At 46.0% G+C, this 23,190-nt stretch overlaps 1 protein-coding gene across 1 annotated transcript; it reads right to left on the minus strand.

Moving 5' to 3' along the window:
- Positions 1 to 12,900: 12,900 nt before the first annotated feature.
- Positions 12,901 to 22,732, minus strand: ZNF593 (zinc finger protein 593). Its single transcript, XM_060257479.1, has 3 exons — positions 22,466 to 22,732; positions 18,514 to 18,576; positions 12,901 to 13,373 (listed from the first exon to the last, which is right to left on the minus strand). The coding sequence occupies exons 1-3, from the start codon at positions 22,723 to 22,725 to the stop codon at positions 13,241 to 13,243; spliced, it is 456 nt and encodes a 151-aa protein (XP_060113462.1). The 5' UTR covers positions 22,726 to 22,732; the 3' UTR covers positions 12,901 to 13,240.
- Between the last annotated feature and the right edge of the window lie 458 nt (positions 22,733 to 23,190).

Here is a 23,190-nt window from a genome sequence, read left to right on the forward strand (position 1 = left end):
GGAGCAGGCTCAGGGCGGCTAACAACATAATTCAAGTTTAACTATACAAATAGATAAAATTACGTTTAAACATCATGAACATCTATGCCTGAGGATTTCTCTTCTCTTTAATGTGAAACCATCTTTCAACCACTTTTTTTGTGATCCCCCTGGATCGAGAGGAAGGTGTTTTCGATCTCACAAATTCTTTGTTATGTGGAATTCCCCAGTGCTTACTAGTTTGATAGTTGAAAACAAGGATTAGACAAATCCATGGAAAATAGTTCTAGCAGTAGCTATTAGGGTGGCTAAATCGTATGGAACCTGCATGTTCAGAGATGGAGTACCTTTGAATATGAGTTGCTGGAGTATGACAGTGGAGGATTGAGTGACCAGGTCATGGTTATGGGCCTTTGAGGAGCATCTGGTTGACTACGAAACAGGATGCTGGACCCTGCGAAGCAGCTTCAGATTGCTTACAGAGACTTACCTACTTGACAGCTTCAAAAAGCCCTTCTGGAGGCAAATGCTGATCACTTTTACCTCAAAGCTTTACCAAATCTTACTCCTAAATAGTGCCTTTTCATATAGAACTGTTATTTAGAACTTTTCATATAGAACTTTTGAATACCTCTAGGGGAAACTTTAATACAGCATACTGCTGTTGTTTCTCTACAGTGTACTCCAGCAGGGCTGTTCCTTGTGAGTCTTCCAACCTCAAAATCTCATAGCAGGTGAAAGGCTCCAGGGATGCCAGCCTCCAGGTGAGACCCAGGGATCCCCTGTAAGTACAGCTCATCTCCAGCCTACAGAAATCAGTTCCTCTGGAGAAAATGGATATTTTGGGCTCTATGGCATCATATCCCACTGAGGTCTCTGTCTTCCCCAGGCTCCATTTCCTAATCTCCAGGAATTTCCCAACCTGGATCTGGAAATTCTAATTCCTCCATCCCCGACAGTGGCCAGGGGGGACCTGGCAACCACAGGCTGAACTCTGTTTGAGAACTTCACACAAGATTGGGAGGTAGACACTTGCAGTTGGGGAAATCTATGCATTATTATTTTTTTTACTCGGACAATGCAGCTCAAAAATGCCTGTCGCAAAATACATTCAAAGCAGCTATTAGCGTTAGAATAAAAACACAGTATCAAAACCACATCCATTATAATCAGTCAGCAGAATGAAACAAGGAGAATTCAGTAGTGCAATTATAAATACCACAGTAAGCCATCGATACAGCTGTAGAAGTCATCACAATTACTAAAGACGCCTGTGTAAAGAAAATGTTCCCAGCTGGTCTATGTCGAAAAATATGGACCGTGCATTTCTGTCTTATAAAGAGACCTGAGCACCTCAAAGTCTTGCTTATTCTTTTACCATAGTGAAGGAAAGCATCAAGAAGCTGCAGCACTCCTTATTTACTTACGATATGTTTTTACAATTCCTGAAATCTATAAATGAATGTAATTTCCTGACTTCACATTTACTGATCTTTGCATCCCTGGCCTACAACACATCTGGTTTGGGTGCTATCCTGCCGAACATGCCGTCGTTGTATAATTCCACATGGAAGTCGGCTTGAAAATCTCAGCTTGTCTTTCAGAGGAAACTGGTGGGATGGTGTATACCACACCAAATGGACCAACTATTTCTTCCCCTCGAGAAGAAAAACACAAAAAAACCCGCCACCCCCAACCACCACTTCCTCCCAGCGCATGTTTCGTGTGCGGTCTGCAGAGCAGCGAGCCCTGATCTCTTGTGACAGCTGCTCCCGAGGCTGGCTGTGCTGAGGATCGTCATTCAACTGGGCTGGGAGGAAGGCAATATTTAGGAGCGCCATAGCAATCACTGGGCAGTCTTGCTGGAATGCGCGCATGAGGACCAACGTGCGGAATCTGGTGAGTACGATGGGTGCTTCTGTTCACCCACCTAGCACCTGGGGGAATAAGTGAATGGAAGGTGAGGAGAGGAGGGTGGAATGCACAAGATGGAAAAGAGTAATGGCAGATTTAGCAAGGCATGCTGCTAGAGCGAGCATTGTCCTCCAAGTCAATGCTATTTTGCAACATGGAGAGTTGCAACTGAAATATCAGTTGCATCCATTTGATTCCAGAATAATAACGCATAAAGTTGTGGTCTGGTATCGGGTGGGGTGCATTCCACAAAAAGGATTAATAATTTCTCAAAGTCCAGAGATACTCTCATTGCCCGAGAACAGGGGCTGTTGGTTGTTATCTTCTGCCGCTGTGTTTCAGCCATCTCCTCCTCCTCACAGCCTGAATCAGCCTTAAGAACTGGATAAAGTACCGAGGAAAGTGACCGAACAAGGGGAAAAGGCAAGGAAAACCTTCTCCAGCTCTCCTATTCTGTGCTATGATCTTCCGTCTCAAGCGTTTAACTCCAGGGTACTTCCGCCTGCTGCAGGTAAGAGGAATATTTCCTTCCCTGTTGGGCATATGACTGGCCAAGAGGTCCTGTCTGGTCAATTATGCTTTATATGTTCTGGAGTCTGCAATCTTGCTTTATGTCATATTCGAAGCGGTGTATTCAGTAGTGGGTATTGTGTTGCAGGAAGCATGTTCCTAGAACATGTACATAATCATGTCTGTTGCCAAATTTCTTGGTCACACCAAGCTGCAGAGCTATGTAATTCTTCACTACTACAGTTGGCATGCCTGTACTGAGCATTTATCATGATCACAATTCCCTTGACGGGGCTCAGACACAACCGACCATGCCTCAATCAGCCAGGGATTGTTTGCACTGCTTACTTATCCCCAGTCCTCTGCCCCGACCCATCTGGTCAAGCCATAGGATTCCAAACAGAAGCTTAAAGACAGAACCAAAGACTACAGTGCACGGGTCATATGTAATGGCAAAATGCTCTGGATGCTATTAATGCATTCTGCCAACGCAGAGACTTTCTCTGAAGCAAGAGTTGTGTTCCGCTGGAGCAAGACTTCTTGATGCTGCCACCAGTTGAATGGGCTCACAGGATCCGACCATAGATTTGCAACAAAAGCTTTTATTTTGGTTGTGAGAGAAAGGAGTGTAGGATGCATGGAACCCCCTCCTCGGCTTGGACTCACTCACAGAATGGTGCAACATATTATTAACCGTTGTGACCTAATCACACCATTGGATCCCATGGCAGAAAATAAGCAGTGAGCTTTTTAAACAGAACAGTGCTTCATTAATAGTTTGGGAATCAAGTTGAACAAGAAATAGGTGTATTTCCCCTCTCTGCCCCATAAACCTTTTCATCCTGTATCCAAACTGTTATGTTTGCCAGTACTGTGTATGGCAAAAAAAGAAAAGAAAAAGGTCTGTACTGTTTGTTGCTGTAAGTAGGCTCCTGCTACATAATTTTGGCTTTCATTTAATGTGTCACGTCGATGTTATGCAGTGTTTCACATCTGATATGTTATTTATTTATTTATTTAATGGACTTATATCCCGCCCTTCTCACCGAAGTGTCTCAGGGCGGCTCACAACACAATAATTCACATAGTTCAATTTAAAACATTTACAAGTACAGTTAAAACCACAATTGATAAAACAAGATAAAAATAAAACCAGCGGTCTATAAAAGCATTATCCAGATCTTTACAAGTCAAACGTCTATTGCGTTGTCTTTTGAAAGTTCCATACTGATTTTTTATTCCATGGAATCCACCCTGAGTCCAAGTGAGAAAGGTGGACTATAATGTAAATAAAGAAAAAATCGTTGTTTTAGCAGAATATTATGGACGTAATTTTTCAATGCAAAGAGCAAGGCCAGCCAAAATAATTTGAGTGGAAAATTCAAAATCCACTCCACCATCAAATGAAATGTGAGAGGCTTTCCTGACCAAGCCAGACTGCAATGCATGGAATCTAGAGCTTCTAGAGGGAATAACAGAGTTCCCAGCAGACATTTCCCTCCCTTCCCCCCGCTTTCTGATGACCTTGAAGCGGGGGGAGGGCCTCCAAACCGGGGGATCCCCTGCCCCCACCTGGGGATTGGCAACCCTACATCATATCCCTGCTGAGCTCCTTCTTTCCACCACCTGTTCTCTCAAGGCACTGCCTCCAAATTTCCAGGAATTCCCCAAGCCAGAGTTGGCGACCCTAAATTGGAATCTGCATAAGCCAACTTCCTGAGGAATCGAATTCCCATGAACCGATGTGTCTGGTTTCCATTCCAATGTCCCTTCTGGCACTCCCCAAATGGGCAACTCTGGGGAACTGCCTTGTTGTAGGGCTGCTTCTGGGAGATGGTGTAGTAAGATGTATTAGTGGGAGAGGAAATGAATAATTTCCCACAAGCCTGAAGGGAGGCTGGCTTGTTTTTTCCACTGCTACCGATGCTTGAAGAAGCAGGAGGACTGTTATTTGAATGGGAAGGCAGCAGAGGGGAAGAATTAATATCCTCCCTCTCTAGAGCCATTTCTCCCCTTTCTTTACAGCTATTTTTGCAGGGAATCAGATAGCCACCAAATAGGGGAAGAAGAATGACTCTTGCATTACTACCCCCCCCCCCCATGCCCCAGTTAAGAAACTGGCCTCATTCTAATGTCACCGGGCAAATTGTTGTCTTTCCCACCCATTTAAACATAAGACCCCTACTGCTTGTCTGTCTCCTTAACTTTGCAAACAACATTGGGGGGGGGGGGGGTCGGGGGTCATGCACAGCACCAGCCAGCTTGTCCACGTGTCCTGATAGAGTATGCAGCGAGCTGTCTGGCACTGCAGTCCCAGTGCTGTGTAGCGAGAAAAGGGCACAGCATAGAAAGCCACGTGAAAAGATGCTGATTTGTTTCCACTGTGATATTGAAGTCCTCATGTACACAGGCTGGAAACCAGGGCACCCAGACAGAGACATCTCGGCACCAGTCGCCTGCCAGTCCCATGTCCCCTCAGTGGTCCCTGGTGTGAATCACTATTCCTGTTGCTTTTGGGAAGAAGGTATGGGATGTCGTTTCTGAGCCCCCCCATCTCTAGAAGTTTAAATCTCATGTGGGTGGGGACCAGATACATCTTGACTGTGGTGAATGTTTGAGCATTCCTACACATTTCGAGCTAACGCCAGCACACTTCTTTCCTTTAGGGTTGCCAATCCCCAGGTGGGGGCAGGCAGGGGATCCACCGATTTGGAAGCCCTCCCCCCGCTTCAGGGTCGTCAGAAAGCGGGGGGAGGGGAGGGAAATGTCTGCTGGGAATTTAGAAATATCTGGGGACTTTGGGGGTGGAGCCAGGAGACATTAGGGGTGGAGCCAAGATCAAGGCTGTGACAAGCATAATTGAACTCCAAAGGGAGTTCTGGCCATCACATTGAAAGGGACGGCACACCTTTTCAATGCCTTCCTTCCATAGGAAATAAGGAAGGATAGGGGCACCTTCTTTTGGGGCTCATAGAATTGGACCCCCTGGTCCAATCGTTTTGAAACTTTGGGGGTATTTTAGGGAGAGGCACTAGATGCTATATTGAAAATTTGGTGCCTCTACCTCAAAAAACAGCCCCCCCAGAGCCCCAGATACCCGCGGATCAGTTCTCCATGATTTTCTATGGGAATAAATCTCCATAGGGAATAACAGAGTTCCCAGCAGACATTTCCCTTCCCTCCCCCTGCTTTCTGAAGTGGGGGGGGAGGGTCTCCAAACCGGGGAATCCCCTGCCCCCACCTGGGGATTGGCAACCCTATTTGTAGTTAACTTTCCCAGTGAAATCCATGGCACCTAAAACTGCTTCCTTTGGGACTGATTAGGCCCCTTTCTTTATAGTAGCTTATGAAGACATAAATGGTAGGGGTAGAAGTCTGAACGAGAGTCTACATCCAGGCTTTCTTACCCTCCTAGGCAAGGCCAGCCCTGGACTGTCTGGCTAACTTCTGGTGCCCCCCCCCCCTCACTGATAATGTCACCTGGTCGAATGGGAGGCACCCAGTTCCTCACCCCCAGAAGGATGGTGCCCTAGGCAGTCGTCGAGTTTGCCTACTGGCAGGGCTGGCATCCCTTGTGTGACTGCTTGTGGCAGGGAGACATGACTTCGATTGAGCTTTCCCTTCTCTGGCTTCTCTCCTTACCCTGTGTCTTAAACACCTCCCCCCAATTGTTCACTGTAACTCCCTCCCCTCCACTTTATCTAGAATAATTAGAAGGCAACAGAATCCAGTTTTCCAAATTCATTTCTGTTGCATAATTTGGAATTAGCTCAGTATGGAATTCCAGGTCTCCTGTTCTCAGGAGAGCCAGTTTGGTGTAGTAGTTAAGTGTGCGGACTCTTCTCTGGGAGAACCGGGTTTGATTCCCCACTCCTCCACTTGCACCTGCTAGCATGGCCTTGGGTCAGCCAGAGCTCTGGCAGAAGTTGTCCTTGAAAGGGCAGCTGCTGGGAGAGCCCTCTCCAGCCCCACCCACCTCTGTTGTGGGGGAGAAAGGGAAAGGAGATTGTGAGCCGCTCTGAGACTCTTTGGAGTGGAGGGCAGGATATAAATCCAATATCATCATCATCTTCTTCTTCAAAGCATTTGTCATCATTCCACCACATGTAACACTTCCCTAGTCTCTTACAGCTGTGTAGATTCACATTTGAACCTAGAAATAAATCTGAACTGAGAAACTGGAAGCTGAAAGTGGGGGGGGGGCACTTATCTGCACACCAGGAAGCCCCTGCCCCAAACCCCACAGCCATGGCTTTAACAGCTGCTATGTCAGCCTTCTACCCAAATGGAAAGATATTGCCCTACCTTACAGGGCTGTTGTAAAGAATGCTGCCATTATTCATGGCACGTTGAACATTCTAAAAGAACTATGCATTTCTCCCACTGGCTGGGATGCCAAGCAAGGGTGTGCAGAAGCCTAGGAATGCAGAAGATTCTGCAGCTGTGTTCCCACCCTCCACACAGGCAATGTTTATTACTTTAAACAGTGTGACACAAGGTGTGGCACTTAGCTTGTTTGACAGCTGAAATACAGAGTAAACACAGGGTGCCTCCTTTTCTCCTAAGGGATTATTTCAGTTCCTGGGCCAGCAAGGACCTGAAGAGAAGAGTTTAGGTAGAACAAGAAAGATCTGGTTGTCATCAAGGAATTTCTTATGTCCATTGTTCTCTGGCAATTGTCAATACATTTTTGGAAGTAGAAAGGCAATCTTTTGTGCTTGACATATATCTCGAGTTAATTAGGCACTGGAATTATTTGCCTTGAACAATATGGATCACATTGGCATTGCCCAGGAGTTGTTTTACTGTCAACTCCTCTATGAAGTAGGCTTGTCTGAAAGTAACCTCCCCAAGACCACCCAGTGATTTTCATAGCCTATGGGGGGATTTGAATACAGAATTCTCCGTTCTTATTCTCTAGCTGCATCCACTCCACCATCCTGCTTTCCCCATTACAATAGATAATCTTAGGAGCTGTTACGGCCTAGCTGGAAAAAACGAAAAACTAACACAAATTTTGTGTTAGTGAATAGAGCAGCAGATTTACAGTATAATTCTAAACAGAGTAAACCATTCTAAGCCCATCAATTCCGGTGGAACTAAAAGGGTGTCGCTGTGCAATCCTGTGTAGTTACTCCAGTCCAGTCTTATTAAAATCAATCCTTTATCACAACAAATGTATCTGCTGCTCTCAAAGCTGCTGCATGAAGAAGAAGAAGATATTGGATTTATATCCCGCCCTCCACTCCGAAGAGTCTCAGAGCGGCTCACAATCTCCTTTCCCTTCCTCCTCCACAACAGACACCCTGTGAGGTAGATGAAGATATTGGATTTATATCCCGCCCTCCACTCCGAAGAGTCTCAGAGCGGTTCACAATCTCCTTTACCTTCCTCCCCCACAACAGACACCCTGTGAGGTAGATGAAGATATTGGATTTATATCCCGCCCTCCACTCCGAAGAGTCTCAGAGAGGCTCACAATCTCCTTTCCCTTCCTCCTCCACAACAGACACCCTGTGAGGTAGATGAAGATATTGGATTTATATCCCGCCCTCCACTCCGAAGAGTCTCAAAGTGGTTCACAATCTCCTTTACCTTCCTCCCCCACAACAGACACCCTGTGAGGTAGATGAAGATATTGGATTTATATCCCGCCCTCCACTCCGAAGAGTCTCAGAGCGGCTCACGATCTCCTTTACCTTCCTCCCCCACAACAGACACCCTGTGAGGTAGATGAAGATATGGGATTTATATCCCGCCCTCCACTCCGAAGAGTCTCAGAGCGGCTCACAATCTCCTTTCCCTTCCTCCTCCACAACAGACACCCTGTGAGGTAGATGAAGATATTGGATTTATATCCGGCCCTCCACTCCAAAGAGTCTCAGAGCGGCTCACAATCTCCTTTCCCTTCCTCCCCCACAACAGACACCCTGTGAGGTAGATGAAGATATTGGATTTATATCCCGCCCTCCACTCCGAAGAGTCTCAGAGCGGCTCACAATCTCCTTTCCCTTCCTCCCCCACAACAGACACCCTGTGAGGTGGGTGGGGCTGGAGAGGGCTCTCCCAGCAGCTGCCCTTTCAAGGACAACCTCTGCCAGAGCTCTGGCTGACCCAAGGCCATGCCAGCAGGTGCAAGTGGAGGAGTGGGGAATCAAACCCGGTTCTCCCAGATAAGAGTCCGCACACTTCACCACAAAATGGCTGTACAGGGGCTTTTGTCAATCATGGAATATTGGGAGATTCTAAGTAAGCATCGTCCTTTCTGAATGGGGGCTCCCTGCTGATAAAAAGTGATACTCTGTGGTGTCGTCTGAAGTGCTTTCTACCCCAGTCAGGTGGATAAACCTAGGACTGGTGGTTTGCTTTGGGGGGAAAGCAGGAGCCAGGACGCACACCGGTGGGAGCAAGACCTGGGGATCACTGTTCTAAGGATTTGCCTTCCTTTCCCACTTCACAGATGCAATTGGCCAGTGGATCCAAATCAGAACCTCAAGATCGGCTGGTGAATCATCTGGCACTGCTGTTGGCCATTATGGGATTAAGTCTGTCCTACTACAGTGTCCGGCAAATGAGCGAAGAGGTTAAACCACCTTCAGAGCCATGACGCTCATCTTCCAAGGAGCCATCAGGGGCAAAGGTGGTGGCAACAGGGCAGACAGATGAGAGGCGAGGGTGGGACTCCTGACATTCACTGTGGGGTTCAGGAGATGCTCATTGTGTATACTTAGCATGCGCTTGTTTGGGTGGCTCGCACTGGGATTCCCGTGGTCCTTTCTTGTTCTGTACCAGGTCACAGGCTTCCCCTTCCAGCGCCAGCCTCCCTCTCCTCTCCCAGGTCTTCACTGAAAGGATAAATCTATTCATTTTTCTGACATCTTTCACTGTAGTACAATGAGGATCACTAGTTGCAGGGTTTCACACCTCCTCCTCGACCTCTCCCTAGTCTGGCTTCAGAGGAAGAGAGTACAGGAACGGACTTCAGTTTGCCTTGTAACCCTGTCTTGGGCAGGTAAGAATCCCCTATGGGTGACTGGGTAGAGCAGCTTTTTTGTATGCTGCAAGTGGATACACAACATTTTTCGGGTCAATGTGGAAGAGATACCCACATGCACAAGGGGGAGGAGGAGGAAGGCAAGCTGGTAATCTTTTGCAAATTCATTCACAGAGCTGACCCTGCCCGGTTCGTATCCATCAGCCCAGAGCTCAAAAAATAAAAATGCCCAAAGGTATTTCCGCCTTACAAGGAGGGACAGAGAATGAGTTTTGATAGAGGGCTTCAGCGGTGCTTTTATGAGATCAGGATTGAACAGGTAAATGGAAAATAATTCAGCCAGCGGGGAATGAACTGGTTGCTCCATGTGTGGAGGCAGAACCTTCCTAGACAGCACACAAGGGCCCTCTGAGCATCTAAACATAGTAATTACACACAATCTTCTTTAGGTCACTGCCTTAAAGGGCTCCCAAAGAGAAGGGGTTTCAGACAGCCTTGCCCATCTCTTTCCTGTCCATTTTTATAAGATATGGGCGGTAATCGGAAGATGGGGTGAGGGAAGACTGCCAAAAATGTGCTGCCTCAATAGTAATTGGTTTTATTACAGATGGCTGAGTCTATTCACCATCGCCTCCCTCCCGCTCAGCCAAAAGCAGTGGATTCTGGGAGGCTGGAAGGAAGACGCTGACTATGTTATATAACGGCACATGTGGCAAGACAGCTGTGACCTAAATCATTGCTTTTAAGCTTGCGATTAGAAAGGCAAGGAGGGGTTTTTTTTAAAAAAAAATGACGCTGGTTCCATTTTAAAAATGGGTTAGTGGTTGGAAAGAGTGCAAGAATGGAATGATCCTCTTAAGGTGGGGGGGGGGGAGGCAAGTTAATAAAACCTCTTTAAGGGGCTTTAAGTCAATTTCGTCAAGGCTTCAAAGGAAGTTCACCTCCAAAGCCGAGGCAGATGAGGCTCCTGCAAAGCAAAAAGACCTGCTAAAGAAGGTGAGGGAGTGGCTCAGTGGTAGAGCATCTGCTTGGGAAGCAGAAGGCCCCAGGTTCAATCCCTGGCATCTCCAACTAAAAGGGTCCAGGCAGATAGGTGTGAAAAACCTCAGCTTGAGACCCTGGAGAGCTGCTGCCAGTCTGAGAAGACAATACTGACTTTGATGGACCGAGGGTCTGATTCAGTAGAAGGCAGCTTCATATGTTTGGGGAGGGACGGTGGCTCAGTGGTAGAGCATCTGCTTGGGAAGCAGAAGGCCCCAGGTTCAATCCCCGGCATCTCCAAAAAAGGGTCCAGGCAAATAGGTGTGAAAAACCTCAGCTTGAGACCCTGGAGAGCCGCTGCCAGTCTGAGAAGACAATACTGACTTTGATGGACCGAGGGTCTGATTCAGTAGAAGGCAGCTTCATACGTTCAAGGTGCCAGTGGCAAACATCCATCCTTCTCACCCCAACTCATGCCAGTAATGGTAAAATGAACTGTGTTGCATTGCATAGAATAAATCTGATTTAAAAACCTATGCCTGTGTCACTGTTCGGCTGTTTTCTACAAGTCACCCAGGAAGATTAAAAACGTCGAATGTTGCAATTCCCCAGGAGCAAACCGAAATGAATACCACTTACAGAATCGAGGCTACCATCTGATCAGTCATTGAAAGATTCTGCAACATACCTTGGGGGTGGGGAGAGGGGCACAGCCACAGGTAGCGTCGTTTCCCAGTGGAGCTGCTTCAAACGATTTTCAAATTAATTCATTTGTGTATTTTAATCAATTTCTCTGCACAAATTTCCCTGTGGATAAGCAGTGCTGCAGAGAAACAATTTCCCCAATAGTATCTATTCACGTTGCAAAAAAGCTCATCTCAGTTTAAGCTTTCTCACCCGAATGGCAGAGAACCTGCCTTGTCTCTGATGAAACTTCTTCCATTTTTGCCAGTGCTTATTTATAAAAAAATGAAAGTTTGCTGACATTGCATTACTTTAGAAAAAAATTGTTGCCTTAACACAGTGTATGTGTGTATATAACATTTTTTGCCACTGTGTGACACAGAGTGTTGGACTTGATGGGCCGTTGGCCTGATCCAACATGGCTCCTCTTATGTTCTTATGTGACACAGAGTGTTGGACTTGATGGGCCGTTGGCCTGATCCAACATGGCTCCTCTTATGTTCTTATGTTCTTAACTATTTCAGTCACTTTTGAAGTTAAGAGAGTTTAAAATCAGCTGAATCTCACAGCCCTGTTTAAATACTTTTCTACTTAGAAAGGCTAGATTTTGGGCAATTGTGCCCAAGATTTTTAGAAAGCAGAACAGCAGCAAGAAAGAACGAAGGGAACCCATTCTGCATATAAACTGGCGTAAGACAAAGGGGCTATGAATAGACCCAATTTAGTATGGAATTACTGCATTGCAAAGTCTTTGGCTGTAAAATTTGACCCTCCCCCTGAAATGATCTGTGTTCAGCTCTTAAAAGAAGAATGGGACAGTACAACACGGCAAATCTCCCCTGCATTCAGAGCCGGGGGCTCTCACTCTTTGGACACTAGAAAGTTCATGTGAGTGCATATTAGCAGCAATTGCACTTCCCCTTTGAAAGAAAACTATCCATATCCATGACAGACAGTTAAGGCACAAGGGACTGTTTAGAGGCATGCAACAGATAACATGATCAGAGGCATACTCCTTGGCCAAGTAGAATTTTAGGCTCTTTGACAAAACAAAAAATATGATTCTATGCATACTTACGTTGGAGGAAGCCAAGCTGATTATTACTGGAATTTACTTCCGAGTAACCACGATCAGGAGTGGGCTGTTAATCTACCTTCTTCCAAAGGCCTTTGTGAAGAGACTTAGCCTCTGCTGAATCATTGCAGCAATGTGCTTTGTTCAGCAGACATTCACAGCCAAATGGAGGGATACATATGGCCAGCACAATCAAAGAATGTGTTCCATTCCCAGTGTGCCATTCGTGTTAGTCCATGTTATCCCAACAGTTGTCCCATTCAACAGGCAAGTAAGAGACACCATCTAACTGAAAGTGGCCAACTGGCTGATTTACAGGTGTATTGTAATTGTTGGGTGTTTCCATGTGACCTAGTGAACTGAAAATTAGTCCACATTTCAGTCTCAAAATGGAAAGGAATTACACCCAAAAAATGACATGTCTTTGGTAGTCTCTTTGTCCCCACCCTCCAATTCAGCTGACTGGTTTGGGGCACAAACAGAAGTTTGTTTAATGCACATAATTTACCCCACTCTGTAGGCACACAATCAAAGTTATTAGAGATTATTAGAAGTCCCCCACCCTGTAATTTTTTAACATGCAAGCTTATTGGATAAAGTGGGGGGTTTTAACAAGTACTTGCTATTCTGAGCACACAACTAGGACAATTACTGCTAAGAAACCCATTCCAAACAGAGGATGGGTGTGCATGGCGTTACCCACTCACTTTCTCACCCTGGGAAGAGTCCTTTAGCGCACTCAATCAAATCAGCAAAGCCCAAGTTCAACCAACCGACGGCTCTTTTATTAAAAGGAAAATCCACAGTTGCCCACTCGTAACAGCCAATTTTGTAAGCAATTAGTGACATAATAAGGTTCCTTAGAGTGTAGGGCACTGGCTTGCCCTTTCTCAGACCCCCTGTTGAACTCTGAGCACTGCCAGCCAATTGCGGTCTTTCCCACAGGAGATGCAGCTCTCCTCTTTGCTGGAGTTTACGTCTCAATGCCACTATCCTCTCTCTCCTTGCTTCCATTGCCACGAACACTCCCGTTGCCTTTAAGTTATCGGAAGGATCTCCAAGTGGGCAAGACTCATTTGGTCCTGCTAATGCCACTATCGTCCTCAGCTGGATTCCTCTACCTCATCGAGGGGCTGCGTGTGAACGTCAATTGTTTTGGGAGGGATATAGCATCCCATTCCTGCAGCTCTCTCAGCTTCCTCCTGGGTGTATGGCTCCTCACTCAGTTGCTTCAGCCTAGGTAAAGAAGAGAGCCCGGTCAGCTCTGTCAAAGCTATTGAGCTACTTAAACATTTATTATAATTATTATTATTAGTCGCAGTAACAACGTTTTTGACCACCCTTCCCAGTGACCAAGCTTGGGGGGGGGGGGTTACATCAAAATGCACACAGAAAACAGTTTAAACCAGCATAAGACAGTCAAACACTGAATTCCCTAAAAAGCAGATGGCGTTAAAAACCTGCCACCACCTCATGACCCTATCTAAGCCCCAGTGGTGCTGCTATATCATGCGGGGGGGGGGGGGGGGTGTTTGGAAGTGGGAGTGCCAAGTTGAACCATTGCTGCCCTCAATCAAATGCCTCGAAGAACATCTCTGCCTTACAGGCCCTGCAGAAAGATAGTAAATCCTGCAAGGCTTGAGCGGAATTTGGCAGAGAGTTCCACCAAGTTGGGGGCAGGGCAGAAAAAGGCCCTGCTCAAAGACAACTGGATGTCACTTGGGCCGGGAACCCGGCTATACCAGGAGAGGTTATCCTGAAGAATATGTCACACAACCCCACCTCTGCTGTGACTTTTGCGTTATACCACTCCACTCAGTTTCTCAATCCAGATTTGGAGGACAGGAAACGAACCACAGGCTCCCTTACATATAACCTCCCTTTCCATGTCTTGCTAGCATTAACTATCACCAGTGTTCCCTCTAAGCTGAGTTAGCTCACAGATTTTTAGCCTCCGGCTCACACATTTTTGTCTTAGCTCAGGAAGGATGGCCCCAGAGCACACTCCTTGATGCAGTAGCTCACAAAGCACAATTTTTGCTCGCAAGCCTCTGCAGCTTAGAGGGAACATTGACTATCACTTGTCATGGCATCTAAATGCACAAATAGGGAGGTCAGCACTTAACGCAGAAATAAAAAGAGAAGCTGCATGTAAGAGCTTGTAATTGTCACCTGTTTGTGAGTCCCTTGGAAAACGCTTTGAAGGCACTTCTGGAATTCTGAGAAAGGGCAGCTGCCGCTACCATAGGAGGCAAAGCCATTAACAAAGCGTTGGAGGTTCCACAAAACACTGAAAGGGGCCATGGGTCCTCCTACAACAGAGGCGGATATTTCTGAATGGACGCCCTCTGCAGATGAACCGGGGATGCCTTCTGAAGCAGCCCCTGCTCCAAACAATCAAAGAAAAACTGGGACTGACTCTTTGTGAGATGCTGTTTGGAGTCCATTTCCAACAACAGAGGAGTGTTTCCCCCCCTTGCTCCATTCAAGAACTTTTTGACTTTATCCACAAGACTCAGCATAAGCCAGGTCAAAACATTTCTGTTCACCCGGGCTTTTAATTAAGGGTGTGATCTTTTAGTCTGAAACCAATATTTCAAGTTGCTCGGTGGTCTGTTTTTTTATGCCAGGTTTTAATTAATAACTTTTGAACATTGAATGTTGTTGTTATGTTTCGTAAGCTGGGCAGGCTCCGTGGAGATGTATATGGCCGAGGACCTGCCTACCTAAGGGACCGCCTCTCCCCATATGTTCCCCAGAGAGCACTGAGATCTAGCTCTCAAAATCTTCTAACAATCCCTGGGCCAAGAGAGGCTAGATTGAAGACAACCAGGGAGCAAGCCTTCTCAGTAATGGCCCCTCGATGGTGGAATCATCTTCCAGAGATGGTACGAGCCCTGCAGGACCTGAACCAATTCCTCAGGGCTTGCAAAACATTTCTTTTCCAGCTTGCCTTTGAGACAGAACCTGACTAATCTGACGTTTAGCCATTTAACCATCTTGTGGATATTATGACTTATAGTAATTTATAGCACCTATCTTATCTATTTTAGCTATTTTAAATAATTTATTATGTAATTGTTTATATTTAAATTGTTGTTTACATTGTTTTACTTGAATCATGGAATTCCATGTCTGTGAGCCGCCCTGAGCCCGCCTTTGGCGGGGGAGGGCGGGATACAAAAATAAATTATTATTATTATGTAGCATTAAAAAAAATGTCCAAATAAATAAGTGGGCATCATGAAACACATTGGTAGGCACCATACTAGGTCTCACCGCAATGTCTGTAGGATCCTGTAACTAAGGGCGTTTTCGCACAGGGTTTACCCCGGAGCGACGTCCCTCTTCACCGCGCAGCGTCTGCGCGGATCTCTCACCAGCTGCTCCGCAGAACCCGGAAGAGCCGCAAAGTCCCGCGGCTTTTGCGTCGCAAATGTAAACTGGTTTTTGGTGGCTTACATTTGCGACGCAAAAGCCGCGGGACTTTGCGGCTCTTCTGGGTTCTGCGGAGCAGTTGGTGCGAAATCCGCGCAGACGCTGCGCGGTGAAGAGGGACGTCGCTCCGGGGTAAGCCCTGTGCGAAAACGCCCTAAGTCATGACACCAACCATGTGGTAAGAGATGCAGACAAGTAAGAGCTCTTAAGAAGAATGGTTATTTACAACAGGTAAGATTAGGAGGTCTGGGCTGAGTAACAAAGAAACAGGTAAGGGGAGGCTAAATTGGATTCTGCCCAAGCTAAAAGAGCCGCAGCTTGGCACTGCCAGAGACAAGACGGACAGTCTTTAAGCAGATGTCCAAGCTGATGCCCTCTTGTGGTTTGAGGCGGATATTTATTTATTTATTTATTTATTTATTTTATTTATTCGGGATTTGTATCCCGCCCTTCCCACGAGTGGCTCAGGGCGGCTTCCAACAGTTAACAATTTAACAATTTAAATATAAACAATTAAATACTACACATTTAAACATTAAAACCAATACATTTCAATTCATAAAAACAATGCAGCTTAAAACCAATAACATGTCATTTTATATAAACAGATGGCAGGCCAGTTACGTCAGGTTCCATCCCGGCTAGGTGTAAGCTAGCCGGAAGAGGGTCGTCTTACAGGCCCTGCGGAATTGAGCCAAGTCCCGCAGGGCCCTCACCTCTTCCGGCAGCTGATTCCACCAAGTGGGGGCCATAACGGAGAAAGCCCTATCTCGAGTGACTTTCAGGCGGGCTTCTTTTGGCCCGGGGATAGAGAGGAGATTTTGTGTTCCCGACCTCAGTGCTCTCTGGGGAACGTATGGGGAGAGACGGTCCTTCAGGTAGGCAGGTCCCAGGCCATATAGGGCTTTAAAGGTGATAACCAGCACCTTGTACCGGACTCGATACATCACTGGAAGCCAGTGCAGAGTCCGAAGACCCGGCCGAACGTGTCCCCACTTTGGGAGACCCAATAACAGCCGGGCCGCGGCATTCTGCACCAGCTGCAGCTTTCGAGTCCGGGACAGGGGCAGCCCCATGTAGAGGGCATTGCAGTAGTCCAACCTCGAGGTGACCGTAGCATGGATCACTGTTGCTAGGTCGTCGCGCTCCAGGAAGGGGGCCAGCTGCCTTGCCCGCCTAAGATGAAAAAATGCGGACTTGGCAGCGGCTGCTATCTGAGCCTCCATCTTTAAGGAAGGCTCCAATAGCACCCCCAAGCTCCTGACTCTGTCCGCCGCCATCAGCGGCGCACCGTCAAAAGCTGGCAGGGGGATCCCCCCCCCCCGGGCCGCGGCGACCCAAGCAAAGGACCTCTGTCTTCGTAGGATTTAGCTTCAGCCCACTCCAAACTCCTCTGTTCAAATCTCACCTCAGCCATAAAATTCTTGAGTGGCTTTTGTTGTTGTTGTTCAGTCGCACAGTCAAGTCTGACTCTTTGCGACCCCCATGGACCAAGTCATGAGTGGCTTTACATTCCCTTTATAATGGGACTATGGTTTACCCTATAGGGTTCTTCTAACAACTGGTTTGTGCAAGTAATATTTGTACAGTTCCAGATAGCCGCAAAATAAAGCAGGGGTTCAGTGCCACCATAGGAACTAAACTACATTTTATTGCAGCATAAGCTTTGGTGAATTAAAGCTCACTTAATCAGATGCATGAAGAATCCATCCATTAGGCTGATCCACTTATATTAAAGCCTAAAATCAATGGGAGGGAAGGGGAGTCCTGGCCTCTCTTTGTGACAACTTCCCTATTTTCTGTTATTCACTCATAGAAGCTTATGATGGATTAAAAAGGAAAAAATATGGTTTAGTCTCTAAGGTACTGTTTTCATACTTGTATAATTTTCTCCGCTTATTATAAAGGAAGTTTATAAAGCATATTACTGTTTTATTGGTTCCCCATGCAAATGCTATCCAGACCAAATGTTCTTTCAATTTGTTAATTTCACTATTTTGCCATTGGATTCTAACTTTATGCCACTTTGCATTCTTAACCACTGTCCACCAGCTATATGTAGCTCTGTTCACTGTACCCCGTTCCATTGTCTGAAGAAGTATGCCTGCATACGAAAGCTTACATTCTGAATAAAACTTTGTTCGTCTTAAAGGTGCTGCTGGACTCCTACTTTGTTCTATAAAGGAAGCTATTCATAATCCACAAATGGTGAGCTGGGACCTCCCAGAAGATTGGAGATGCATAGTGGGTGAGTCTCAAACAGGTGGGTTCTGAAACCACCTTCCAAAAGTGGGTGCCTTGTAAAAACCTGGGACACCCCCATCCCCTGGCCCACTAGAAAAGATGAGAAAGTCCAGAAAAGGGCAACTAGAATGATTAAGGGGCTGGAGCACTTTCCCTATGAAGAAAGGTTGAAATGCTTGGGACTCTGTAGCTTGGAGAAACGTCGACTGCGGGGTGACATGATAGAGGTTTACAAGATAATGCATGGGATGGAGAAAGTAGAGAAAGAAGTACTTTTCTCCCTTTCTCACAATACAAGAACTCGTGGGCATTCGATGAAATTGCTGAGCAGACAGGTTAAAACGGATAAAAGGAAGTACTTCTTCACCCAAAGGGTGATTAACATGTGGAATTCACTGCCACAGGAGGTGGTGGCGGCCACAAGCATGGCCACCTTCAAGAGGGGTTTAGATAAAAATATGGAACACAGGTCCATCAGTGGCTATTAGCCATAGTGTGTGTGTATATATAATTTTTTTTGCCACTGTGTGACACAGAGTGCTGGACTGGATGGGCCGTTGGCGTGATCCAACATGGCTTCTCTTATGTTCTTATGACCATGTCCTCATTTCCATTTCAAATGCACAGACAATCATGATTTCCTAAAGGGATGATCTCAGTGACCATGCTCAACCATACAAAGAATTAATAGTACCTTCTTTTGTGGACCTTAGATTTGAAGTGATCCTTCATGCTTTTCAGATCAACAAAGTATCGCCTGTGAGAAGAGAAAGAAAAAGAGAGAAAGTTTTGAACTGGCAGGCGCTGATCTGAAAATTCCAAGTTTACCCTTGTAGTCTGGACATGCTTTGTTCATGTGTTCCATGCTCACTGTGATTAATGCAAAGAAGTACATGTGTGAAGACAGCCATTCCAGATCAAACACCACAGACTGAGCAGTAAGTTCACCTCACAACAACTCAAACAAAGTACGTGCTGGCAGGGCATGTGCAGATAAAAGAGCCTCAATCCCACTGCTATGATTAGGAGACTGAGAGTCAGTAAGGAAAAAGAAAAATTGCAGATTTATACCCCGCCCTTCTCTCTGAGAGACTCAGAGCGGCTTACAATCTCCCATGTCTTCTCCCCCCACAACAGACACCCTGTGAGGTGGGTGGGGCTGAGAGGGCTCTCACAGCAGCTGCCCTTTCAAGGACAACCTCTGCCAGAACTATGGCAATTCCAAGGCCATGCCAGCAGGTGCAAGTGGAGGAGTGGGGAATCAAACCCGGTTCTCCCAGATAAGAGTCCACACACTTAACCACTACACCAAACTGGCTCTCCAAACTGGATTGCCTTGGTACCAAATTCTAATGCTAAAGTCTCCTGTTAATCCAAACTTGTCTGCCAGGATCTGAAACAAATACTTGAAAAGGATCTCTCTCAACCTCAGTTAAGTCAGGAAGGGGGACTTCACTGCAGGAAGGAGAGACATCAGTCAGGATCCCACAGCCTCTTTCTAAGCGAAGCTGAGTGGCAAGGCCCTGCACACTGATCTTCATTGGTAGACTCACAGTCCGATCCTAAGCAGAGGTACACTCTTCCTTGTAAATCAGTTGAAGAAATTGAACATATTGAACATATGAAGCTGCCTTATACTGAATCAGACCCTCAGTCCATCAAAGTCAGTATTGTCTTCTCAGACTGGCAGCGGCTCTCCAGGGTCTCAAGCTGAGGTTTTTCACAGCTATTTGCATGGACCCTTTTTTGGAGATGCCAGGGATTGAACCTGGGACCTTCTGCTTCCCAAGCAGATGCTCTACCACTGAGCCACCGACCCTTAAATGTTCTTAAAAGGGTTAATTCTGTTTAGTCAAGTGCAGAGATATAGCCAGCATTGTATCATGATTTCAGTGTTGGACTAGGATCTGGGAGACTCAGGTTCAAATATGCAATCTGCCACAGATATCGACTGGGTGTCCTTGGGACAGTCACTATCTCTCTGCCTAACCTATCACATAGGTTGGTTCTTATGAGTATAAAAGAGAAGAGAGGAGGCAGAGCTGATGTTGTAAACAATTTTAGGTCCTCTTGGGGAGAAAGGGAAAGGAAAGGTTCCCTGTGCAAGCACCAGTCGTTTCCAACTCTGGGGTGACGTTGCTTTCACAATGTTTTCACGGCAGACTTTTTTACGGGGTGGTTTGCCATTGCCTTCCCCAGTCAGGCTACACTTCCCCCCCCCCCCCAGCAAGCTGGGTACTTGGGGAGAAAAGAAGGGCATAAATATCTAATGAAATAAATTCAAAGATAAATAAGAATATATATATCCTGGAAAAAAATCAACCTTTGAACAGGAGATCTCTGATACTTGGGACTGATTGAGCTAAAGCTTGAAGATAATTTCTAAACAAGAAAGGATGGTAGTGGGAGGCAGAGACCTGTGCAAAAGCAAATAACTGAGATCTGAGTCTAACTCAGGATGACTTTTGTAGCAATCCACACACAATGGGAGCAATCCTAAACAAGTCTACTGAAAATGTTATTCAGTTGGCCTAACTCCCAGGAAAGGGCCTTTAAGACTGACACTATAAGACCCCTTTAGTTGTTTAGATAAATATTATTTATTTAGATAAATATTACCTCCCCTAGTTTGGCAAACTTGGGAATGCATCTGTGGTTCATAGAAATTATGCTGCAATTAAGGCTGGAGCTGAGACAGTGCTCTGTCATCCTTGCAGCTTATGTAGACTGGGATTGGGTATTACAGTTTTTGACAACTGATAGCAGGTTACACACATCTCTCGTTAATACGGGCTTTTGGAATATCTTCACTTCCAGCTGGCAAAATACATTACAGCCAGATCTCCATTGTGACAATACGCCCATGTTCTTATTGTTAGGTAGATACACAGAAGATATCTGGCTACTACAATGGAATCTGGGCAGCTAACACAGTCCAAATATGCCCATGTTCTTATTGTTAGGTAGATACACAGAAGATATCTGGCTACTACAATGGAATCTGGGCAGCTAACACAGTCCAAATATGCCCATGTTCTTATTGTAAGGTAGATGTACAGAAGATATCTGGCTACTGCAAATGAATCTGGGCAGCTAACACAGTCCAAATATGCCCATGTTCTTATTGTTAGGTAGATACACAGGAGATATCTGGCTACTACAATGGAATCTGGGCAGCTAACACAGTCCAAATATGCCCATGTTCTTATTGTTAGGTAGATACACAGAAGATATCTGGCTACTACAAAGGAATCTGGGCAGCTTAACACAGTCCAAATATGCCCATGTTCTTATTGTTAGGTAGATGTACAGAAGATATCTGGCTACTGCAAAGGAATCTGGGCAGCTAACACAGTCCAAACCAGATAATACAGCAACAGATATCCCACACACGTATGGGGAGACGTAATAGTTCATAACAGAGTATCTGCTTTGCATGTAAAAATCTCAGGATTCAGCATCTCCCGTTAAAAGAATCCAGTAGTAGGTGATGTGAAGGATCTCTGCCTGAGATTCTGCCAGTCCTAACTGATAACACTGATTCAGTACAAGACAGGTTCGTGTGAGATTTCCTACAGAGAGGAACCACGGCTCCACGACAGAACATCTGCTTTGAATGCAGACCATGCCAGGTTCAGTCTCCGGCACCTCCAGTTAAAAGCATTAGACAGAAGAGGCTTTGAAAGGCCTAAAACCCTGAAGAACCGCTGGCAATCCGAGCAGACAATACAGACCTCGAAAGTGCCACGAGCCTGACTCAGTATAAGGTCTGACTGAATTCTCACAAAGTCCATGAAACTAACTCAGGATGACTTTTGTAGCAATCAACACACAATGGGAGCAATCCTAAACAAGTCTACTGAAAATGTTACTCAGTCGGGCTAACTAACTCCCAGGAAAGGGCCTTTAAGACTGGCACTATAAGACCCCCTTTATTTGTTTAGATAAATATTATTTATTTAGATAAATATTACCTCCCCTAGTTCGGCAAATTTGGGAATGCATCTGTAGTTCATAGAAATTATGCTGCAATTAAGGCTGGAGCTGAGACAGTGCTCTGTCATCCTTGCAGCTTATGTAGACTGGGATTGGGTATTACAGTTTTTGACAACTGATAGCAGGTTACACACATCTCTCGTTAATACGGGCTTCTGGAATATCTTCACTTCCAGCTGGCAAAATACATTACAGCCAGATCTCCATTGTGACAATACGCCCATGTTCTTATTGTTAGGTAGATACACAGAAGATATCTGGCTGCTGCAAAGGAATCTGGGCAGCTAACACAGTCCAAATATGCCCATGTTCTTATTGTTAGGTAGATACCCAGAAGATATCTGGCTACTGCAAAGGATTCTGGGCAGCTAACACAGTCCAAATATGGCCATGTTCTTATTGTTAGGTAGATACACAGAATTTATTAAGACTGGCACTATAAGACCCCTTTATTTGTTCAGATAAATATTATTAAACCATGCGCGTGGACACAGACTGCCACAAACGCCTGCAGCAAACGTGAATCGAGCCAAAGCCAGCGCTGAACTGCATGCACGCGGCGCCTCGCCCTAACAGGGCAAAAGGGAGAGCTCAACGCGACAAGGACACGCAGAAAGGGCACCCATCAGCAACCCATCCTCTTTACGCACGCGCAGTGAAGGCAATAGTGCTGCGCGCTTCCGGGCAAGTCCGGGTCCGGCTCTTGGCGCAGCAGTTTCGCCGCCTTCTCCGGCAGCAGGTCTTGATGGATCTGGTCCAGGTCGCGACGCCGCCGCTTCGTCTTCCACTGGCGGGCCAGAGAATGAGCCTTGTGGGAGCCCGTCTGGCGAGAGCGGCTCGGAGCCATGGCCGCTCCCACGTGCGGAAGGAGGAGAAGAGAATCGCTTCCGGTGTGACGGCGTGACGTCATAACAAAGCGCCTCGGCGCGTGCTTGAATGTGTTATTTTCTGTTTTGTTGTTCTTTATATAATTGTATACTTGTTTTATATGAGGTATTTCTATCATTAACCGACGTACAACGCTTACATTGGATTCTAATGTATTATTACTATTAATAGTACATTAAGTGGACTCTGGCATAGTAGGGTTGCCAAGTCCAATTCAAGAAATATCTGGGGACTTTGGGGGTGGAGCCAGGAGACATTAGGGGTGGAGCCAAGATCAAGGCTGTGACAAGCATAATTGAACTCCAAAGGGAGTTCTGGCCATCACATTTAAAGGGACAGCACATCTTTTCAATTCCTTTCCTCCATAGGAAATAGTGAAGGATAGGGGCACCTTCTTTTGGGGCTCATAGAATTGGACCCCCTGGTCCAATCGTGTTGAAACTTGGGGGGTATTTTGGGGAGAGGCACTAGATGCTATACTAAAAAT

This window comes from Heteronotia binoei, chromosome 17 (genome assembly GCF_032191835.1).
Source record: "Heteronotia binoei isolate CCM8104 ecotype False Entrance Well chromosome 17, APGP_CSIRO_Hbin_v1, whole genome shotgun sequence".
Classification (NCBI taxonomy): domain Eukaryota; kingdom Metazoa; phylum Chordata; class Lepidosauria; order Squamata; family Gekkonidae; genus Heteronotia; species Heteronotia binoei.